This window comes from Vicugna pacos, chromosome 28 (genome assembly GCF_048564905.1).
Source record: "Vicugna pacos chromosome 28, VicPac4, whole genome shotgun sequence".
NCBI classification, from domain to species: Eukaryota; Metazoa; Chordata; class Mammalia; order Artiodactyla; family Camelidae; genus Vicugna; species Vicugna pacos.
Genome location: NC_133014.1, coordinates 8355452 through 8374398, shown reverse-complemented (window position 1 = coordinate 8374398; position 18947 = coordinate 8355452). Strand labels below are relative to the sequence as shown.

General features: G+C 44.6%; 1 protein-coding gene across 1 annotated transcript in view; it reads left to right on the top strand.

The window, feature by feature from the left end:
* Window positions 1–18947, top strand: part of LOC102536339 (von Willebrand factor A domain-containing protein 3B) — a 122433-nt gene that overhangs the window by 9289 nt on the left and 94197 nt on the right. Inside the window, 5 exon segments of the mRNA XM_072951371.1 lie at window positions 388–482; window positions 2315–2565; window positions 4581–4740; window positions 10658–10827; window positions 12631–12746. Of these exon segments, the coding sequence (XP_072807472.1) occupies window positions 388–482; window positions 2315–2565; window positions 4581–4740; window positions 10658–10827; window positions 12631–12746 (792 nt within the window).

Genomic DNA, 18947 nt, shown 5'->3' with positions numbered 1-18947 from the left:
TAGATAATATCTAAGTTTAATTTTTAAAACTCTGAGAACTAAGTCCCAGTCCTGAATAACAGACTTCCGGAACTACACACAATTTCTATGTCATCTTTTTGACCTCTGCCTTAACCATTCTGGACAAAAGAACCAGGAAACCAAGAAACTAACCCTGTTCTTCCTCCTCATTCATTCATGCATTAAAGGATTACACATGTCACAAAGAGTCACATTTATCTTAGCACCTAGAAATGCCTCATTATTTGGAACAGTATACTAAGCATCGCAGGTTGCTGGTGTCCCTAGGGATATCATTTGAATGATGTCAGAGAAAAGCATTTTGAAATAGAGATAGGAAGCACTGATAATGCACCTTGTTGACTGTTTTTCTTTAAAAACATGCAGATTATGTGACTTCTCTGGGGAGACCTGTGGCTTCCCGGTACGCCGATGGCTTGTTTCCTCGGACCTGCAGAACAGAAGACGGAAGGGTATATAATGTAAGTCGGAATCCCCTCGGTGACGGGGTCCCGGGACACGCTGCTGGGTCTACCTGGAGAGGCTCCCGCTGCTTCAGGCTGGGGGAGCTGGGTCATGGTCTTATCAGGGCTGGAGGATTTTTTCTGACAGCGTGGAGAGTGAGGAAAGTCATGGCCAAGGATCTGGGAAGGGAAGCACTTGACCCATTAGAGATGAGTGCAGGAAGCTCTTGACTAGAGCTAAATAAAAACCTTTGCATATCAACACTTTGTCTGGAAAATTTTAAAAAAAGCAGTATGACAGAGATTTGCTGAAGGGCAAAAGCAAACTTCTATTACCTGACAGATGCCCTAGGAGGAGAGGGCTGCGGACGGATCTAGTAGTGGGCAGAGAGCAAGCTGTGCCCTTTACCGGGGTCCTTCCTTCCCAGCAACTCAACACATGATTCACATGTCAGGCCCTGTGCCCACCTGGCCACCACAGGGAGCTCCCAGAGACGCACGTAACATCACTTTGCTTTACGGACACTTGTTCTCGTCACCGTACATCCGTTACCACCTGGACTGTTATTTGTTGCTATTTTAAAAATTTACATTCCTTTTATACTTAGCCTGGTCCTAAGCGATAATATCCATGGAATCTTGCTTTTGGTGCACTAAATGTATCTTTTATCTGAACCACATTAAGATCAATGCAGAAATACTGAAAATGCCTGCCTTTGCCATCTAACCCCACCCCCGCAGCCCCTGTGACACAGTCTGGCCCTGGTTTCCATGTTGTCCTGGAGACTTGCAGGAAGTGCTGTGAACTCCGCTGAGGGAGTTAGGAGTTCTGCCTTCAGGAGCCATGGAAAGCAGCAATAAGTGATGCCTGAGTTTAAGGAATAAGCTTAAGAGACATTTAGGGATGAGAATGAGAGGAGTTGAAGGCAGAGGGGCCAGCACCAGTCAAGGCATGAAAACAGAGTTACGTGATGTGTTCAGAAAACACATTTTTCTTAACAATTAGGTGTTTGGGGGTGTTGTGAGGGTTGTTAATTTGTTTTCAGGACCAGATCTTCTAAAATTTGATTCTTCACAGAATAGGGCACAAGTTTTTCCTACTTCTTTTGTGTGTCTCCTACCTCCCTCTGCTCTGAAAGGCCCTGGGTGATGGTGCGCGATCTGTGTGAACAATATTTTAGTTGTGTGTGGGAATTTGCAGGACTCTGTCACCTTTCTGGGGCAGCCCCTAGAGTTTTGGTGGCAGCTGTGGGTGATCAAGTGATCCAAGTCCAAAGGAGCTGGGCCTAAGACACAAGAGGACACAGGACAAAGGCCATGGCAGGAGGATGAGTCACTAAGGTGGCATCCCTTAGAGGAAGCCAGGCAGATGTGCTGACATTTTTAGAAGCATTTTCAGAAATACTTTCAGCATGTTGTATGCAGGCAGATGTTTTCATGAGACTTTTTTTTTCTTCTGCCTTTGCTGATGTCTCTTTTCTTCTACCTAATTTCTTTAAAGTACCCCTGAGCACTTTTGGATAAAATAATTCTGTAACTATAAAGATTGAACACAATCTGGAAACACATTTTTTTTAAAGAGGGCTATACTTAGACTAGGTCACATCATTGTCTTTTCTTATTTGGGGAATTATCCAAGGGTTTTTCAGTTAAAAGATTAGAACACTTATTCCTGGATTATGTGGGGTTTGGAGGATCGTCTAGAAAATTATTATTAATGCACAGTTCCTGATGGCAAAGGCTATGACTCAGTGGGCCCTATTATTCCTGGCTGCACTGTGGTTCAGGTGACTTATTTTGGTGTGCTTTTACTTATTTTATTTTATTTTGTTACTTTCATTTTCATTAAGTTGACAGCCAAATCAGAACTACTCCATCAGTTTGTGGAACATTTAATGCAAGCTGTGGAGACGTACAAGCAGCGGATGGACTGGCTCACCAGCGAAAGCCGGCAGATTTTTGGTGTCATCTTGGAACAGTGCATCACCATAGTGCTGGATTTTGGCAACATGCTGGAGGAGGAACTTAATCTGTGCCGAGATGCTCTAATCATGGTCCTCCAGGAGCAGGTGGCTCACATAGCCAAGTTCAATATCATATGGTGAGTTCCCATAGGAAAGGAGTGCTCCTCTGAAGCTTCATAAGTATTCATGTATCTGGAGTTAAGTAGCATAACTAACACGGTTAGCTCTGCAGGGAGGGAGGAGCTATTACTTTGTAATTTCCTAGAATATATCATTCCAGCAGAAAACCCACAATAAGTAAACCTTAAAAACTTTTATCTGTTTTCCATGTGGCCCCTTAGTTTTCACATTAACAGAGATTTTAAGATGTTCTTTTCTTCAATATATGGCAAGGTCAAAATATAAAAATATGAATTATATTGACTGTATATTTAAGGGCATAAAATTCCTTCACATATTTTAGACTTTAGGTTGGATAATGAACTCCAGTGTCACAAGTTTCACTGTTTTTCAGGCTGATTTTGCAGCTCAAGTTGATTTCCCCTGTAAGTTGACCTCCTTTAATCAGAACAACAGGTGGCTGGCTTTATAGAATTTCCCCTATTTTGGAGTTTCCACAATTGATTATTTACAGATTCTTGGATTCAAGAGAACTTGGACTTCAGCGCCAACTTCTCATGCTGAAGAGTGGCCACACCTCCCTGACGGAAAACATCTGGATGAGAGGGGCATCTACCTAATTGAGTTTTTCTTTTTTAAGTAAAATACTTTCAGCTAAATAGATGACATCGTTGAGGATGCTGTAAGGATGCGGCCTAATAGTGTCCTCTCCCAGGTTCCTATTCCTGTCACAGACATATTGTTGGAGGAATTAAGTGATTACATCTGCATTCCTTTAGTTTTCTTGGAAATGTGTGCGATAGCATATAGCTGCTCAGCCAGACTCTCTACCCAGAGGGCCATATGGAGGTGACACAGAGGTGACAGCCTCTGCCTCTGGAGGTGGGCTGTGAGGGACAAATCAAGCTGATACACTCAGTCCATGATTCACAGAATTCTTTTTATTTTATTTATTTATTTATTTTAATTTTTTTCATTTTCAGTTTTATTAGGTAGAATTGTTACAATTTGACTGCACACATATAATGTATTACATGTAAATACATATACACAATATACTGCATGTATTTTAAAAAATATACATATATGTACTGTTGACTGTTTCTAAGAACGCTTAGAGCTTTAGCTCTTTAAACTTACATAGTTATCAAAGGAATAAAGCCAACCACAAAATAAGAATTAGTTCAAAAAGATACACACACCCCGCTATTAACAGCAACACTATTTACAATCGCCAAGACATGGAAGCATCCCAAGTGCACATCAGCAGAAGATGGACAAAGAAGATGCAGCGCACACATGCAGTGAGACACAGCTCACCCATAAGAAAGAAGGGTCATTTGCCATTTGCAGCCCTTCATTCACTTTTTTTTTCCACTTCAAAAACCAGAATTTTATAACCATGATTCACAGAATTCTTATAATTACAAATTTGTATAATTCATTCAATTATAAACACGGAGATAAATTCAAGTGGTGTTGTTTTGGGGAGTGGTCCATCACATTTCTAAGCCCAAACTACATGATTTCACCAGAATTTCCCAGGATTTAGAACCTTAGGCTCTGCTGAAGTCAAAACAATACTGTTTTCAATCCAAAAAAAGGTAACTGATGGGAATCTTTCAGAACCATGAAAACAAGGCAATAAAAGAATTAGAAATAAAATTTTGGAGTAATAAAATTGCTGCTGATTTGCAAATCTTGAATCCTTAGAAACTCACTGTTCATAGAAAAGAGTTGCATCTAAACCTACCTGCTTATGGAAATAACTTTCCTCAGTAATTTAAACGTACTTGTTACTGCTCGAATGTTTGAGATTTTAAAATTCTCCTGTAAACGTTGCTTTTTCCCAGTCAAGACAGCTTATAGAAGGTCACGGTGCTTTGGAAACCTGCCTTAAACAGCTCACCCACCTTCTCAGTGACTTTCAGAGGGACAGGGTCTGCCTTTCCTTCCTCTCTGCTCTGGTGACGTCGGGTGTCTTGGGGCTCATCCTGTGAGACTAGGGGGCTGACAGCTGTGGTTCTTTCAGGGTTTCTCAAGAGCCTGTGAAATGGCAGGAAAATGCTGTTCCTGTGACGGAACAATCCCTAGCCGCTGCCATCAGCTGGATTGAGAAGCTGCCTTTTGCTCTGGCCGTGAGCCAGACTAGCCGCCTGGACGCTTTGCTTGAGGCTGGGAAAGACGAAAGCGTAAGTGTGTGTCTGTGCCGGGTCCCAGGTCACCAAGGTGGCTCCCCACTTATTCCTGCACACTCAGTGTCCTACCACCTTTCAGCTGAGCTCGTCCCTTCCCAGTGGCATCCCATAGCGACCAGATCATTGGCCTTGACGAGCCCCAGGCATCTTAATCCTGTTCACCTCTGAGTCTAGAACCAATTGAGAAAGAGAGGACAGGCCCCATATGGGATCAGTAGAGCAGCTTTGGTGATGGCTGAGCTGGACCAATCAGAATGAGACTCTGCCCTCTGGAAGCCTGGGGATTCTGTAGATTTCAAGCTTTATTCTGCTGTATTAAGAAGTCCTTACTTAAACAAGGTCATACCCTACAGGACCGGGAACTATATTCAATAGTTTGTAATAACCTATAATGAAAAAGAATATATGTGTAACCGAATCACTGTGTTGTACACCAGAAACTAATACAACATTGTAAATCAACTATACTTCAATTAAAAAAAAGAGAAGTCCTTTCTTGTGCAAAGAGGCCAGGTACTGGCACCTTGAAAGGATAGTCCCCAGGGGTCAGCACACTGTGTTTATTGATATTGAGGGTGATGGTTTGGCATTGGAAACATACTGTTTATCTTCCCAAAGCCAAAGGAACAAATGTTTCCCATTAAAGAAGAACAAAATACAAGCTACTCTGTTCTTTGGCCTTTCAGGTTGGTTTTCACATCTGTAAAATTTCAAATGTCTGGACACCATAATAAGCATTCAAGAAATGGAATAGTTCACAGGTTCTTGGATGGCGTGCGTGTTTGTGTGCATGTTTGTGTGTGTTTGTGCACGGAGACACACGGTATTCTCCTCCTTTGGCTGTTTACCTGGCTACCCTGGTCAGAGCTGACCCTGCCTACCTGACCTGACTGCAAGATTTCCTGGTGACCCCGATTTTCTGTTTTACTTCCCTCTGGTTGGTGCCTCTTTCTCTGGGGTTTACCCTTTGCCCAGGAAATACGTAACCTTTTAGTGAGTTCCAGGGAAGTCCTACAGGAGAGAAAGGAGCGAAAAAGAAGCTTACGGGCACCGATCCTCAAATGCCACTTGCAAACTCTTGAGGAGAGACTGGGGTATGAGAAATGGGAAGCATACTCAGACCACTGTGTTCTCCGCCTAGAGCTTGTACCTGGGTGTGGTCCCAAGGCAAACTGTAGTAAATGCTCCTGCCTTATACATAAAAATGCCAGGCTCTGTGTTTTATGGAATAAAACTGGGCTGGGGAGGGAAACGGGTTCCCATAAAGGCCTGCTCCCCTGCTCTGTGGCCCTTATGTCCGTCCACCCTGGTGAGTTGATCCATGTAGCTGCAGTTTGCCATGAAAAGAAAAGATTCATGGCTTCAGAAACGTTTTGAACAGCGAATCTAAAGTCCCAGGCTTTTTCTACTCAGGATAACCTGCTGTGAGTTGCATCTCCGTCCCTGAGTGAGTCCTGAGAAGAACCAGGAAAGTGGGTATTTATTGTCTTGTGTCCAAAGATTAACACAGAAGTTGGGTTTTGGTACCAGTTCTGCGTGAAGAGGCAGGGCTGACTAATGTGCTTGGTTCCCGTGAAGGAGGATGCCCAGAGGCCACTGGCCTCCTCCAGGACTGGGCTTTGTAACCACGGGTGGACCAGGAAGACTGGCCGGAGAGAGCCCACTGAGGGTGAGCCCTGGAGTCCAAGACGAGCCTGGGCAGACTTTAAATCGTGTGTCTCATAGTGGCAAGTGGAGAGCGCTATCGATGAATGAATTACTGGTGGATCCTGTGACAAAGAACCTAGCTCATGGGAAGGGCAGCCTGCGGAGTACTGAGGAAAAGTTTAGAGAGCCTGCTGTTGTCTCCAGAACCGAGGTGTGTTGTCTGGCACAGGGTTTCTACTCTACAGTACCCTCTGGTCCTGGGACATGTCTTTTGGAAGTTGGTAGCTTCCCTGGCCTTTCTGGGAAGGGGTGTTGTGCCTGGAGACCCTGGAAGGCCTGTTAATCCAAGATGGAAGGCATCTTTAGGAAGCAGAGGGCTATTTATCCAAAGCCCCGATTCCCAGTTGCCCAAGAGAGGGGCTCACATTCTGCTGTCAGATTTCTCTCTGTGTTCTCTTAACCTCACTTCCACCCACCTGATAGGCACACTTTTTTTTCTTACTTTAAAAAAAATCATATTCACTGGGAGACTAAGTGCATGAATTAGAGACAGACCCAAGTGATTCCATAAGGGGTCTTCCCTGCTGGACCGTAAGCTGAAGGACTGGCCACATCAGTCATGAACCTGGCATTTCACTGACTTCCCTGCTGTGGTTCAGAGAGGCATCACATCGTCTCATCTTTGCCTTGGCACTGCCTAGCAAGGGCTTGATACATGTTTGTTGAACATGGAAGGAATGGAAAGAAAATAATGTTGATATTCTTGTGGTTGGGGGTTGGATGTGGGTCCAAGATATTCCCATCACCAAGCTATGATACCGATTTGAGCTTTTTGAATTGGAAGGAGGTGATCTGCATGGGACCAGGCAGGTGAATTTGCTGAGCCTTGTATGACTGTGATGGGGATGGTGGGTGGGGACAAGGACCCTAAAGCCCAGGAAGCCAGAAAATTGGTGGTGATCAAGGGTGTTAGGAGGCATCTGAGAAAGGAACCAGATCAACACCAAGGGGCATCACCACCTGGGTGTGTGGATCAGAAAATCAAAATGGACTGAACGACGAGTGGGCTGCCCCAGGTACAGGGAGGATCTGGTTGTTAGATCCAAGGAGTGGAATTGGCCAAGACTGTTGTAATGGTCAAAATGATGTGAAGGACAAGACGGGACTTTGCTGGAGCTCTCACTGTTGTTCCAGTTGACTTTCATTTTTGCTTCCTTGCAGAGTGAGGATTTTTATACTCAGAGGCCTTGGGGGCTTCTGACAGGCCACAGCAGAGGGCAGGCAGGGCTGAAGCAGCTGCTCTCAGCCTGGTTCTTCTCTTCCCCCAGATCTGTGGCTGGGAAGATGGCGGGGCCTCCTTGGCCTGGCAGAGTGCAGGTTGCTGTGGGAAGCCTGCAGAACACATGGCCTGGACAGAATAAGACATTACAAGTGAAAACATAGAGGCTCCACCCTATTTTATTGGGTATAAAGTGGCAAGACTTTTTGACTCATGGTAAAAGAACTGAACGGAACCCCGCTGTCTTCTATGTTGGACGTTACCAAATTCAGTACAAAGCAGCCTTTAGGGCAATGCTGGTCAGGCAGGAAGCTGCTCCAGGTCCCCGTGTCCTCAAGGAGCTCAGAGGTACTGGTTAAGGGATGAGGAGTCCCACGAGAATAATTCCCTCAAGCCAGACAACCTTCTGGACCCAATTTTTGGTCAGCGGTAATGAGATCAGGGGTAGGAGCCTTGGATGGTACCGGGGCCATGGGAGTGAAAACAGTGCCTGCCCCTGGCCACCTTCTTGTCGCATGATCTCGCCTTTACAGTTCTGGGATGCCCAATCATCTCTAACAGGCGAGGACCAGCCTTGCCATGATGAGCTGATGGCTGAGCACACGTGGTTGAAAGCAAGCACAGACGCTCGGGGGATCAGGCAGGCTGGGTTCACCAGCCGCTAGCCCAGGTCAGTGAAGTCAGATGCACCTATCTGGGCCTCAGTTTCTTCCTCTGTAAACTGGGTGTGGTAGCAAGAATTCCTAATCTATCTTAGTTTATCATCCCAAATAGCAGACAACCTCAAAGTCATTTCACTTTAAAGGGCGTTTTGCCAATTTGGGGAGGATAGTGGTAGGTAGCATTTATATCTTCCTCTGTGTTTTTCTAAATGTCATTATGTGAGCAGAAGGAAGAGGCAGAGAGGCCGTGTGCACAGGCGTTGATACAGCCGGTCTCTGGGAAAGCACATCCCAGGGAATCTGGAGCACGGATATCTGAGAGCTGATCGAAAACATAGCAGCTAAGATGCTGAGGAGGGACCTTGATGAATAGTGAATAACCCTGTGCGGAGCCTTAATGAAGGGAAGGAAATCCTGACTCACTGCTGGCTGCAGCAATTTTTAGTTTGATGGAATCTCGAGGGAAGAACATTTCTGCACAAGGGTTTCAGACTCTTGGGTTATCGCCAGAGCAAAGAAGCTGAGTTTGCACGACGTGCAGCAGAGCTGCGAGGTTTCAGAAGCTGCAAACAGACCAACGAGAGATGTTTGTCCTCACTTACCTCCTTGTTAATCTACTCAAACCTGGAATATACTTCCCATGTCTGTTCCCCTGACTCCGGCCATGTGTGATTTTAGACCCTGTGAGATGATGAAGCCGTCCTCATGCTAAACCTGGACACCGACAGGGCTGGAAAGCTGGTAACTGCAGCTCAGTGGAGCCCATTTAAGGTGTCTTATCTAAGGTAACATACAGCACCAGGCAGAGAGTGGCCCAGGATACATTTGCTGAAAGAGCAGTGTTCATTGTCCAATTAGGAATCTGGAGAACGCTGTTTATTCCTTCTGTCGTCTTTTCTGCCTCTCCAGTGACTGAAAAAATTTACAGCATTCCCCAGGCTTTTCTTCCTATGATGTACTTCTTAAAATCAGGGAGCTGGTCTTGAAGGGCCTGAGAGAGGGAGTCGTGGGGGCACGTGGCTCTTCTGTGCCCAGTTGGAGGAGGGTTGTTGCTGCAGTAGGTTGGGCTCAGCTTCCACCCTGAGCTCCCCTAACTCGCAGCCCAGGCCCCCCACCACCCTGGCCCCACTTGCCCCCTTGGGTACTGGCTCACCCTGCCCACCAGCCCCGCCAGCATGCTGCCATAGACAGGGCGTCTTAACCAGCTGGGAGCTGACTGTCAGCCCACCTGTCTCTGCACCAGGTGAGTTTAAGTCCCAGCTTTGAAGTCGAGGTGAGGTCATTGGCTGTTTACCTTCAGCCAACAAAGGGCTGGTGACATCTATTTATCCCTTAAAACTCAGTATGTTTGCTGGGGCTTCTGCCCTAGTTATCTGTGGAGACAGTCACTTCTGGTGTTTTTAGGAGCACGTTTAGATGGCTCGTGTTCCTGGCTCTCCCTAGGTTTTCACTTTCTGAGGGTTCTGTCCATACATGCCTATAAGTCATGTTTAAGTTCAATCATGAAGTAACCTGCAAAATCTCACTTTTCACAAGTGAAGAGACTGAACTGAACTCATTTGCCTGAGGCTATGAAACTCATTCGTGGCCAGGGAGACAAACACTATTACAGCAGTGTGGTTAAGGATGGGGTGGGACCACAACGTGGGGCCCCATGGATGGAGCTGACACCTCTCTAAATTAAGCAGGGATCACTTTGGCATTGTCTCCTACCTGGGTGAGATATGCATCTCCAAGGTCCATGGTTTAAGGTTGGGATGTGTGTGTATCTCCTGGCTCTAGGGCCTGGCATGGCTCCTGACCTACTGTGTGACGTCAGAACAGCCTCAGCTCTGCAGGCAGGTGTTTCCTGAGTTGAGAGCACATGATGAACGAACTGGGAGTGCGCCCTCCTGCCCATGTGCCGCCTCAGCCTGAGGATGCATGAGTTTGCATCATGGACTCCTGGCACTGCCAGGGGGAGTGGCCAAGGAGCTTCCTGCCCCCAGTGGCTGCGCCAACACTTCCTTCATTCCTGGACTTGAAAAGAGCCACTCCTGAGCTGTGTAATGTATTTGCGGGCTCGGAGGAAGCTATTCTCCAAATCTGCCAACCATATCCCTCCCTATAAAGCCTGCGACTTCTTGGCACCAGGCCTTGAGAATCTATCTCACTCCCTGACTTTGGCGCCCACACATCCTCATAAAACATCAGCAGTGCTGCTCTTCTTTCTGTCCATTTAATTTTTTAAAGAGGCAGTTTTATAGAGAGTATATTGCCGATGAGGCTGGTTCCAGGCCAGGGTGTGTCGGGGAAATAAACTGTTGGTCCCACTGTTTTGCAGATTGAATCCATTTACTACTTTGTGGTGGGGGACATTCCAGAGGAATCCAAGGAGCTTCTCCTTCAGAGGGCTTTGGAGACTCCACATCCTGTCTGCACAGTGTCCTTCAATGCCAGAGGAGAGGGCACAATAGCTTTCTTAAAGGACCTGAGTGCCAAGACCCGCAGCAGGTAGGCAGAAAACGTGCTGTTGAGTGACAGAGAGTGAGCTGCCTGCTCGCATGAGATCAGTAGGGAGTCTTGGATTCCTAGTGGTCTTCCTGGCCAGTGGGTTGTGTGTTCTGCCCCTCTTTCCAGTAGTCTTCAGTCTCCAAGCGCCTTTGCTTCTCTGTCTTGTGTTAATCCTTTTTATATTCTGATGCTTTGACATCTTGGGGCCTTTCTGACCCCTGGAGAGACCGCCCCTCCCAGATTAGCTGATTCCTAGAGACAGTAAAAGACTCATCAGGAAGGCAGTGCACCTTTTACATGCAAACTAGCCAATCCAGAGCCCAGGCTCTCAATCCAGGCTCTTATACTCTAGGCTACTTCCCCCTGGACCAGTCAGGTACCAGCTGAGCATCTCAGCTTTCAGGGAGGCTAGACTCTGGATGCCCTGGTGCCCGGGTCTGTGGCTGGGCAGAGCCACCAGCTCTCAGGCACAGTGCTGTACTCTTCAGACTCTCCAAAGAGCCTGTCTTAAATGGTGATTTGCTTTCTGCTCGTGAGGCTGTGTTAGCCAGAGAGAATGTCTGCCCTGTTTATTCTTCTGATCTGGAGAGCAGATCAGAAGGTGGAAAGTCGTACGCAAAGGCCTTGGGACTCAGGACATGGGTCCTGTCTGGTCAAACCTTGGCCATCCGCTGTCTGCCCTGAAAGGAGGTCATGGGATGAAGGAAACCAGTTATTTCTATTCTGGAGGAAGCCCCTGTCGGAGGCAGGCACGGCCATGTTAGGAGTCCATCAGCCTCAGGAGGGGCAATTGAAATGAGGCTGCCTTGTTCATTGCTATCAAGCCATTGTCCCAATATCACCTGAAACCCTTTAAAAATAGACAAGACCGAGGCTTTCCAGGGCCCGGGCAGGGTCCCCAGGCCTCTCCCAACATCTGCCCATCCATCTGTGCATCCCAGCCCGTGTTTGCTTCGGGCAGGGGTGGAACTCTTGAGAGGCTGGAGGAGCATTACTCAGAGGTCTCCTCTGCCATCTGGAAGAAATTTCCTGTTCTTCCTGACTTTTCGGATTCCAGACAATGGGCTTTGAGGGTTTGACTTAGCCCATCACCCGGTACACTCCACTTCTTGAACTCCGAGGTGCACACAGATGCCCTGGGGCTCTTGTTCAGGTGTATCTTCTGATTCAGCAGATCTGGGTGGGGCCCGAGAAGGTGCATTCCTAGACAAGTCCCAGGTGGTGGTGGTGGTGCTGCCTTTGGGACCACACTCGGAGGAGTCAGGGCTTCAAAACCTGCCCACGCAGACACGTTCTTTCCATCAGTGCTTACGTGTAGGTCCTGGGGAAGCGTGTGTTTGCTGAATGAAAGTTGAAGCCCATCAGCAGTTGGCAGATGAGTGAGTGGTGTCTGTTGTCACCAGCTTTCAATAATGAATCCACAGGGCTGTAGGCACTGTTGGGCCCCTCCTTAGCCTCTTGGTTTGTCAAAACTGTGTTGACATGATTGAATCCTGGGAACAAAACGATAAATGTAAGCACCAGGTTTTTTTCCCAGGGTCAATAAGTACCATTTGGTTGAGCTAAGTACCCTCTAATGAAGAGACAAGTCATCAGTTAAAATCTCAATGCATCCTCAATTCTCTGTCCTCTTCCACCTCCCTGTCTTTGGTTTGTGGGAAATGACAAGATACAGGGGAAAGCAGTGAACTCTTGGAAGCTGCTTAGCACCACAGAGGCGCAAGTTCACAGTCTGGGGAGAATGAATAGACACGTGCAGATACCACTTACTAGCCTAATGTTGCAAATCTCTTCCCGTTTCAGATTCCACGCATTTGCAGAGAGAAAAGAGTGTGTGGAATTTCCTGCATCCCCCGCTAAGGATGGTGACAGTGCAATTACTTGGAATTCAAGAAAACTGAAAGGAAAACTCCCTCCTGGTATGTGGAATTGAAAAGAAACAGTATACTTTATATCTTAATAACCGCAGATGATCCCTAGCCTTAAGAAATAAAGCCCTAAGGTAGGGACTAACTGTTTCTTTGTATTATTCATGTGGTACAAGGGCAGAGTTCATGGATGTTAATGGTGAATTTGGCAGTTTAGCAACGAAGCATAAGTTACTCAGAGAAGTGGCCTAAATGAGATGTGTTGCCTAACTTGGGAAACTTCTGGAGACGTGGCCCCCGGCGTGTAAATATACTCTTCGTTCTTGGCAGGGCAGAGCTGCTCTGTTGCCCAGGTTGGCTGGACGGCTATTATGAGCACATCCGCACTTCTTGGGGGCTTTCTGCTGCCTCTCCGTCAGTGATGGCAGTGCTTGTAGGTACACAAGCCTCTTGTGAGGGCCACAGCCATGCGGGAACCTCCATGGAGGCTGAATGAACTTCCCTTTTTATTGAAAAGTTGTGATCCAAGAGTGTAAACAGGCCTAGAGAATGAGGTTACAAAAAAAGTGAGAAATAGTACTGTGATTCAGGAGATCAGTAAAAGAAATTTCCTGGGAAAACAAGAGATGGGAGTTACTTGGGGCCTGATGAAATTGTTGAGTGCCAAATGCACCAAGTAAACACCTTCAAGAAGAGCAGGGAAGGAAGCTCCTATTGGACTGTGAGATGATGCGGTGTTACCGAATCCAAACTCGTTCTGCTCGCCACACAACAGGCTAGCAAATCGGGAGACAAGGTGTTGGGGCAAGGAATCACAACTTTATTTGGAAAACCAGCAGACTGGGAAGATGGCAGAAGAACCATCTTCCCCAAGTCAGAGTTCAGGCTCCTTTTATACTAAAAAGGGGAGGGGTGTGGTTGGTTGTTGCAAACTCCTTTGTGTCAGAATCCTTTGTTCTTGCAGCTGTCCAAGAGGGTCAGTTCATAATGTTCCTGTAAACCTCCAACAAGATAAACGTTATTCTCTGTTCTGCAACTTTTTATCTCTATAGGAATGGAAGAGTGTTCTACCCTTAAAGATCAGAGCTTGAAAACAGGCTATCCTGTATATTTCAGGCTCTAGGCAACTTTTTTTTTTTTTTTTTTTTTTTTTTTTTTTTACAGAAAGTGCAGAACAAGCATGACTAAGCATGGGAAACAGACTACAGGGTTAGAGCTAAAGGAACAGATCTAATACGGAGTCAGATTTGTTCTTCCCCATTACAGCAACACGAGGGGTAGTTAGAAGTCTGAGGGAGCCCATCTCTACCTCCATCTTCCTGCTCATTTTTAGTAACAGAGAAAAATTTCTAGCTGCAGTACAAGGCGGGGACTACTCTTTTGGGGGTTGGGGAGATGCTGCAGTGTGCATGTGCTTGCAAGCTTCCTGTGTTTACATAAGAGTTGCAAAGGCTCCAGGGAGAAGAGCCCTGGGACTGAGTAGGAGACACTTGCCTTCCCAGGCCAGAGGGGGGTCAGGTGGACACCAAGGCAAAGGGCCCAAATCGAGTCACAGAGTGTGTCCTTGTCACACTTTGTGGATTCAGATTCTTAGTGCCCCAAAACGGAGCAGGGGAGAGGTTCCACTAGAGCTCACCAGGGCCGCTGCTTTAGGTTAACTTACACCTTTGCTCTGACGGCGAGGTGGACATCTCCAGGGAATTTGAGAAGATGTCAGTTGATAAGCAAGATTGATGCTAATCTAAGAAAAAAGAAATGAATTCACAAATGTTATGATAAATCACAGAGAAAAAAATGTGACAATGAGTGTGTATATGTCCATGAATGACTGAAAAATTGTGCTGAACACTGGAATTTGACACAACACTGTAAAATGATTATGAATCAATAAAAAATGTTAAAAAAAAAAAAAGAAATGAATTCAGGGTATAAGTCATGCCTTTGAAAGTAATGTATAAGATTAAGCCTGGTGGGCAATGAATCAATCAAGGTGAAGAACGGGAGATGTCCCCAGCCCCCCGGTGTGCCAGTTACCGTAAATGGGATTTAGTTTTGGCCTCTGTGTTCCGTGGCATCTTAGTTATAAAGGGAAGCCTATCTGGCTGCATAGCGTATGTTTTCAGCAACTAACACCTTTCCAACCCCGTGATGCATACAAATCAAATTACAGACAAAAACATTTTTCTTGGAATGAAATGCTCCGAGTGTGGCTGGCCATTCTAATGCCATTTCAGTGATCACATGTTCTGAATTTGGGGAGAGAGTCCCAGATCCCTAAATACACGTGGGACCTTCTCTCCTCGATCCATCACAGTGTCCCAGAAATGCCAACATGTCAGAGCCTATCTCTACCACTCAGAAACTGCCCAGAAATCCTGAAGACTCTTTTGCTTTGGAAAATGGGTGGTTTTCAGCCTCACCTGGGCGCCAGAGGCACTTCTTCAACCTTCCCCTGATCAGGTCCCCCTCTCCATATGCCCGGACTTTTGCTACCCGCTTTTGTCATTGAGATTCTAGCATCCGTTGTTGCTGACCAGGCTCACTTTCAATTAGGTGGGTCCCCTGCTTCTTAATACCTGTCCAGTTCTCTGGACCAGTGGCAGGTGCATGTCCTCTGTGCTTTCTTCTGCACAGCTCCTGCCCATTTCGGCTGCCCTTGTCAGCCCTTGTCTGGATGTCACTTTCATCTCCTAATTTAGTAGAAGAAGGCATTCATGCTTGCCTTTTCATCCCCACCCCCTTAATTTCTAGGAAGTAGGGAAAAGGTATTGACTTATATAGCTGTCTTTATTCTGGAAGTAAAGACTAAATCCTAAATGTTCAAAGGTGGATTAAAGTGAACTCTAAGACCAATGTGAACCCTGATGTCTTCATCTACTGTGTGGGCTGGACAGTATCTTTCATTTTTTCTTATCATACATTTATGTGTCTTACATTATGTTGCCACTCAGTGGATTTACATAAAATTAATTATCATTTGAACACTTAGCCCTCTAATATCAATTTCACAGATTCCCAAATAACTTTTGGTAGGTTGGTATAAAATTCTGCTGCTTTTTCAGAAGAGAATATAATTTGTCAATGTTAAATAGTAGCTTTTATTGTCATCTGCTTTTTCTCCCACTCTGACATCAATTATTTCCTAGACACCATGATATCACTTCTAATTACTGAATGTGAGTGATGAAGTGTGCTAACCATCTATCTGTTCAACTTGTCACTTGAAAGGATTTTTTTTTACCAAGATGGCTAAATCTGAGGGGGGGTGTATGTTGTTAGGTACTTTATATACATTATCTCATTTAGTCCTCACAACCACCATGTGAAATGAGTGATATTATTGTCCCAATTTTTCAGAAGTAGAACATCCTTGGGGTTATTTTCTGAGCTTACATGACTGGTAAGGGGCAGAGCTGGAGGCCATGAACACTTGGCTGTGCTGTATCTGCAGAAATAGTGGAGACAATTTAGGAAACATGGAGAAGAAAGGAAAAGAAGCATTGTTGCCACTCAGAGATTTTCACTGTTGAACATACTGGTGTATTTCTACCACTCTTCTCATTACATGCTTATTAAAATATTAAAATATACATATCATATTATATACCTATTTGAGTATTGCATTTTCAGCTTCATATTATAACAAGCATTTTTCCATGTTCCTATAAAACTTTTGTAAGTGACATTAAAAAATACGTAACACTTAATCAAAGTGGTATGTTATAATTTTAATGACTTCTTATTGTATATTTGGGAAATTTTTAATTTTTTTGCCACTAGAGGTATAGAGCACATATCTTTTTTGGTGGCGTATTCCCACCTGTAGTTTAGACTTTTGGGGGGATAGATTTCTAGTAGTGAAATACTAGATCAGCATGATTGAACATTTTGAGGTAATTGCTCACATTGAATTGTTTTCCAAAAAAGGTTTTAAGACATGTAACTCACATCAACAGTGTATATGAAATACTCATTTCACTGAACCTGAATTAGCATAAAAATAATATCTCATTTTATCCATCTGAATTTCTTGATAAAGAAATTAATGTCAATTAGTAGTGAATGGTAGTGAAATTGAACATTTTTGTATTTAAATTCTTTTGCCTATTTATCTGTTGAGGTCTTGTATTCCTTGTCATATTTTGTGAACTCTTTGTATATTAATGACGTTAACTCTTTGGTGTCATTAATTATAAATAATTTATCCTGTTTATTCTTTCCCTTTTCATTTGGGCTGTATTTTATATGCAACCTTAAAATTTGCACAGTAAGTCCAGTCTATAAATCCTGTAACTCTTTTGTGATTCCATCTCTTTCCCATTTATTCTTTAATGGCCCAAGTTTGAAACAAAAATTAAAGTCTTTTTGATCCCTCTGGATTTGTTTTGAGGTATGGTGTGATAAGAGGATATAAACGGATTTTCCCTTAAACGTCTAACACCTGTATTCACACCATTCACTTACTGACCTTTCTTTCTCCACTGCTGTATGTGGCTTCCTTTGTAATATATTACATTTCTGTATGTGATGGGCTTGCCCTGGGCTGTCCACTCGGCTTATTGCCCTGTCCCACACTAGTCCTGATTGATAATGACCTTTAGACATTCATTTGTTTTTCTGTCTGCCCTGTATATTTATTGTAGATGTGAAAAATGGGTTTGATGTTGTCCAAATAAACCTTCAGTTTGTGTGTTGCTGGACTGAATCTTCTGAGGGGAGGGCACATTATTCTTGGTTTCTGTGCTGTCTTACTGGATGCACACACTTGTTTTCTCATAATATCCACTGACTTTTTAAAGCTTTTTATTTTTGCCTTCCAATACATTTTCCTTCCTTCTTTTCTCTGTTCCTCCTCCACCCTGTTTACTAGTATAGACTTGGGTAGGTCCAGTGGTACCATTTGAAAGCAAACAAAAAATTGGGCTGCATCAACAATTGGTTTACTGCAGCTTGCTTTGTCAATGTCGTAAAGCCTTTACAAATTTGGAACAATAATACTGCATTTTTACTCATCATCACTTCAAGTTCAGAAGGCTTTCATTGTCTCTAAAGTTTCTGAAGTCCTTTGGACTGTTCCGACTTAGATTAGCTAGAGACTGGATAAATGAGATAAATACATAGCTACAGATTCTTATTCCATTGAATTTTGATGTTTGATACTCGTTGGTAAGTAGCTATTTGTAGGAATCTACATTTCTTGTAATAGGTTTGCTAAATGAATTATAATAGTACCTGCAAATAAGTTAATTATGAGGCATCGTATTTTAAGGGTAATTCCTTACATCATCCTCTTCCTCTTAGAAAGCAAAGTCGTTGTAGACCGAGAGCAATTTTGTCTTGTTCCCTGCTTCATTGCAAAGACAATAGGTTATCATGTACCATCATTTATTTATTCTGCTCTTGCTTTAGATGCTTATATGTACTGTAATTCCTTAGAAGGATTTCCTCCCAGATTGAATTTTTTCCTGTTTGCTTGTTTCCCCAGGACAGCTCTTTTTGGGTAATGGAAAGCTTTTCCAGTGTTTTGACACAGGCCATGGGTGCTACTTAGGGTGGTACATTAAATAGTGCATTACATTAAAATTTTTTTCTCTACATTATCTCCTAAGAATTCATGGTCAATCTTCTTTGGCTATCTAGAGAGCGGACAGGTCTAAGGTTCATGGTACCTACTGCATCAGCTCCACTGGGCACCTGTGCAGACAGTGATGCCTGCCCACCTCACAGATCAAGAGTAAATTGCCTCTGACCTCTGATTCCACGGCCAGATGCTGTCCAAAGTCCTTGCCCTGGATTTCTGAGAACTTTTAGGGGAGGGGGCACACCCTTATGTTTCCCTTGCCCTCTAGGATCCTTTGTTTGTCTGCACCATGTCTGGTTTTTCCAATCTAGTCTGGATGAAAATTCAGCTCCTCTGTTTATCCCCTTTCACCATCCTCCTCACATCCTCTTCATTAGGTGTGATTTATTTAATAGATGCTGCTAAACCACTGGAAGAGAAAAGACTGACATACATCTTCCCAGGCTCCTCCCTTCTGTTTTTCCTTCTGCCTTCTGAAGCTTCTCACCGATTCTTTTCAAGACCAAAACATGCCACTGGTCTCTTTTCCAATCCTAATGACTTATTTCTGGTACTTGGGGATCATTGTGCTTCTTGGACCTGTCTGTTTATAGTATTCATCAAATTAGGAATAATTCAGCCATTATTTCTTGGTCGTAGGTCTACAAGTCAACTGCAGGCTTGATTAATTG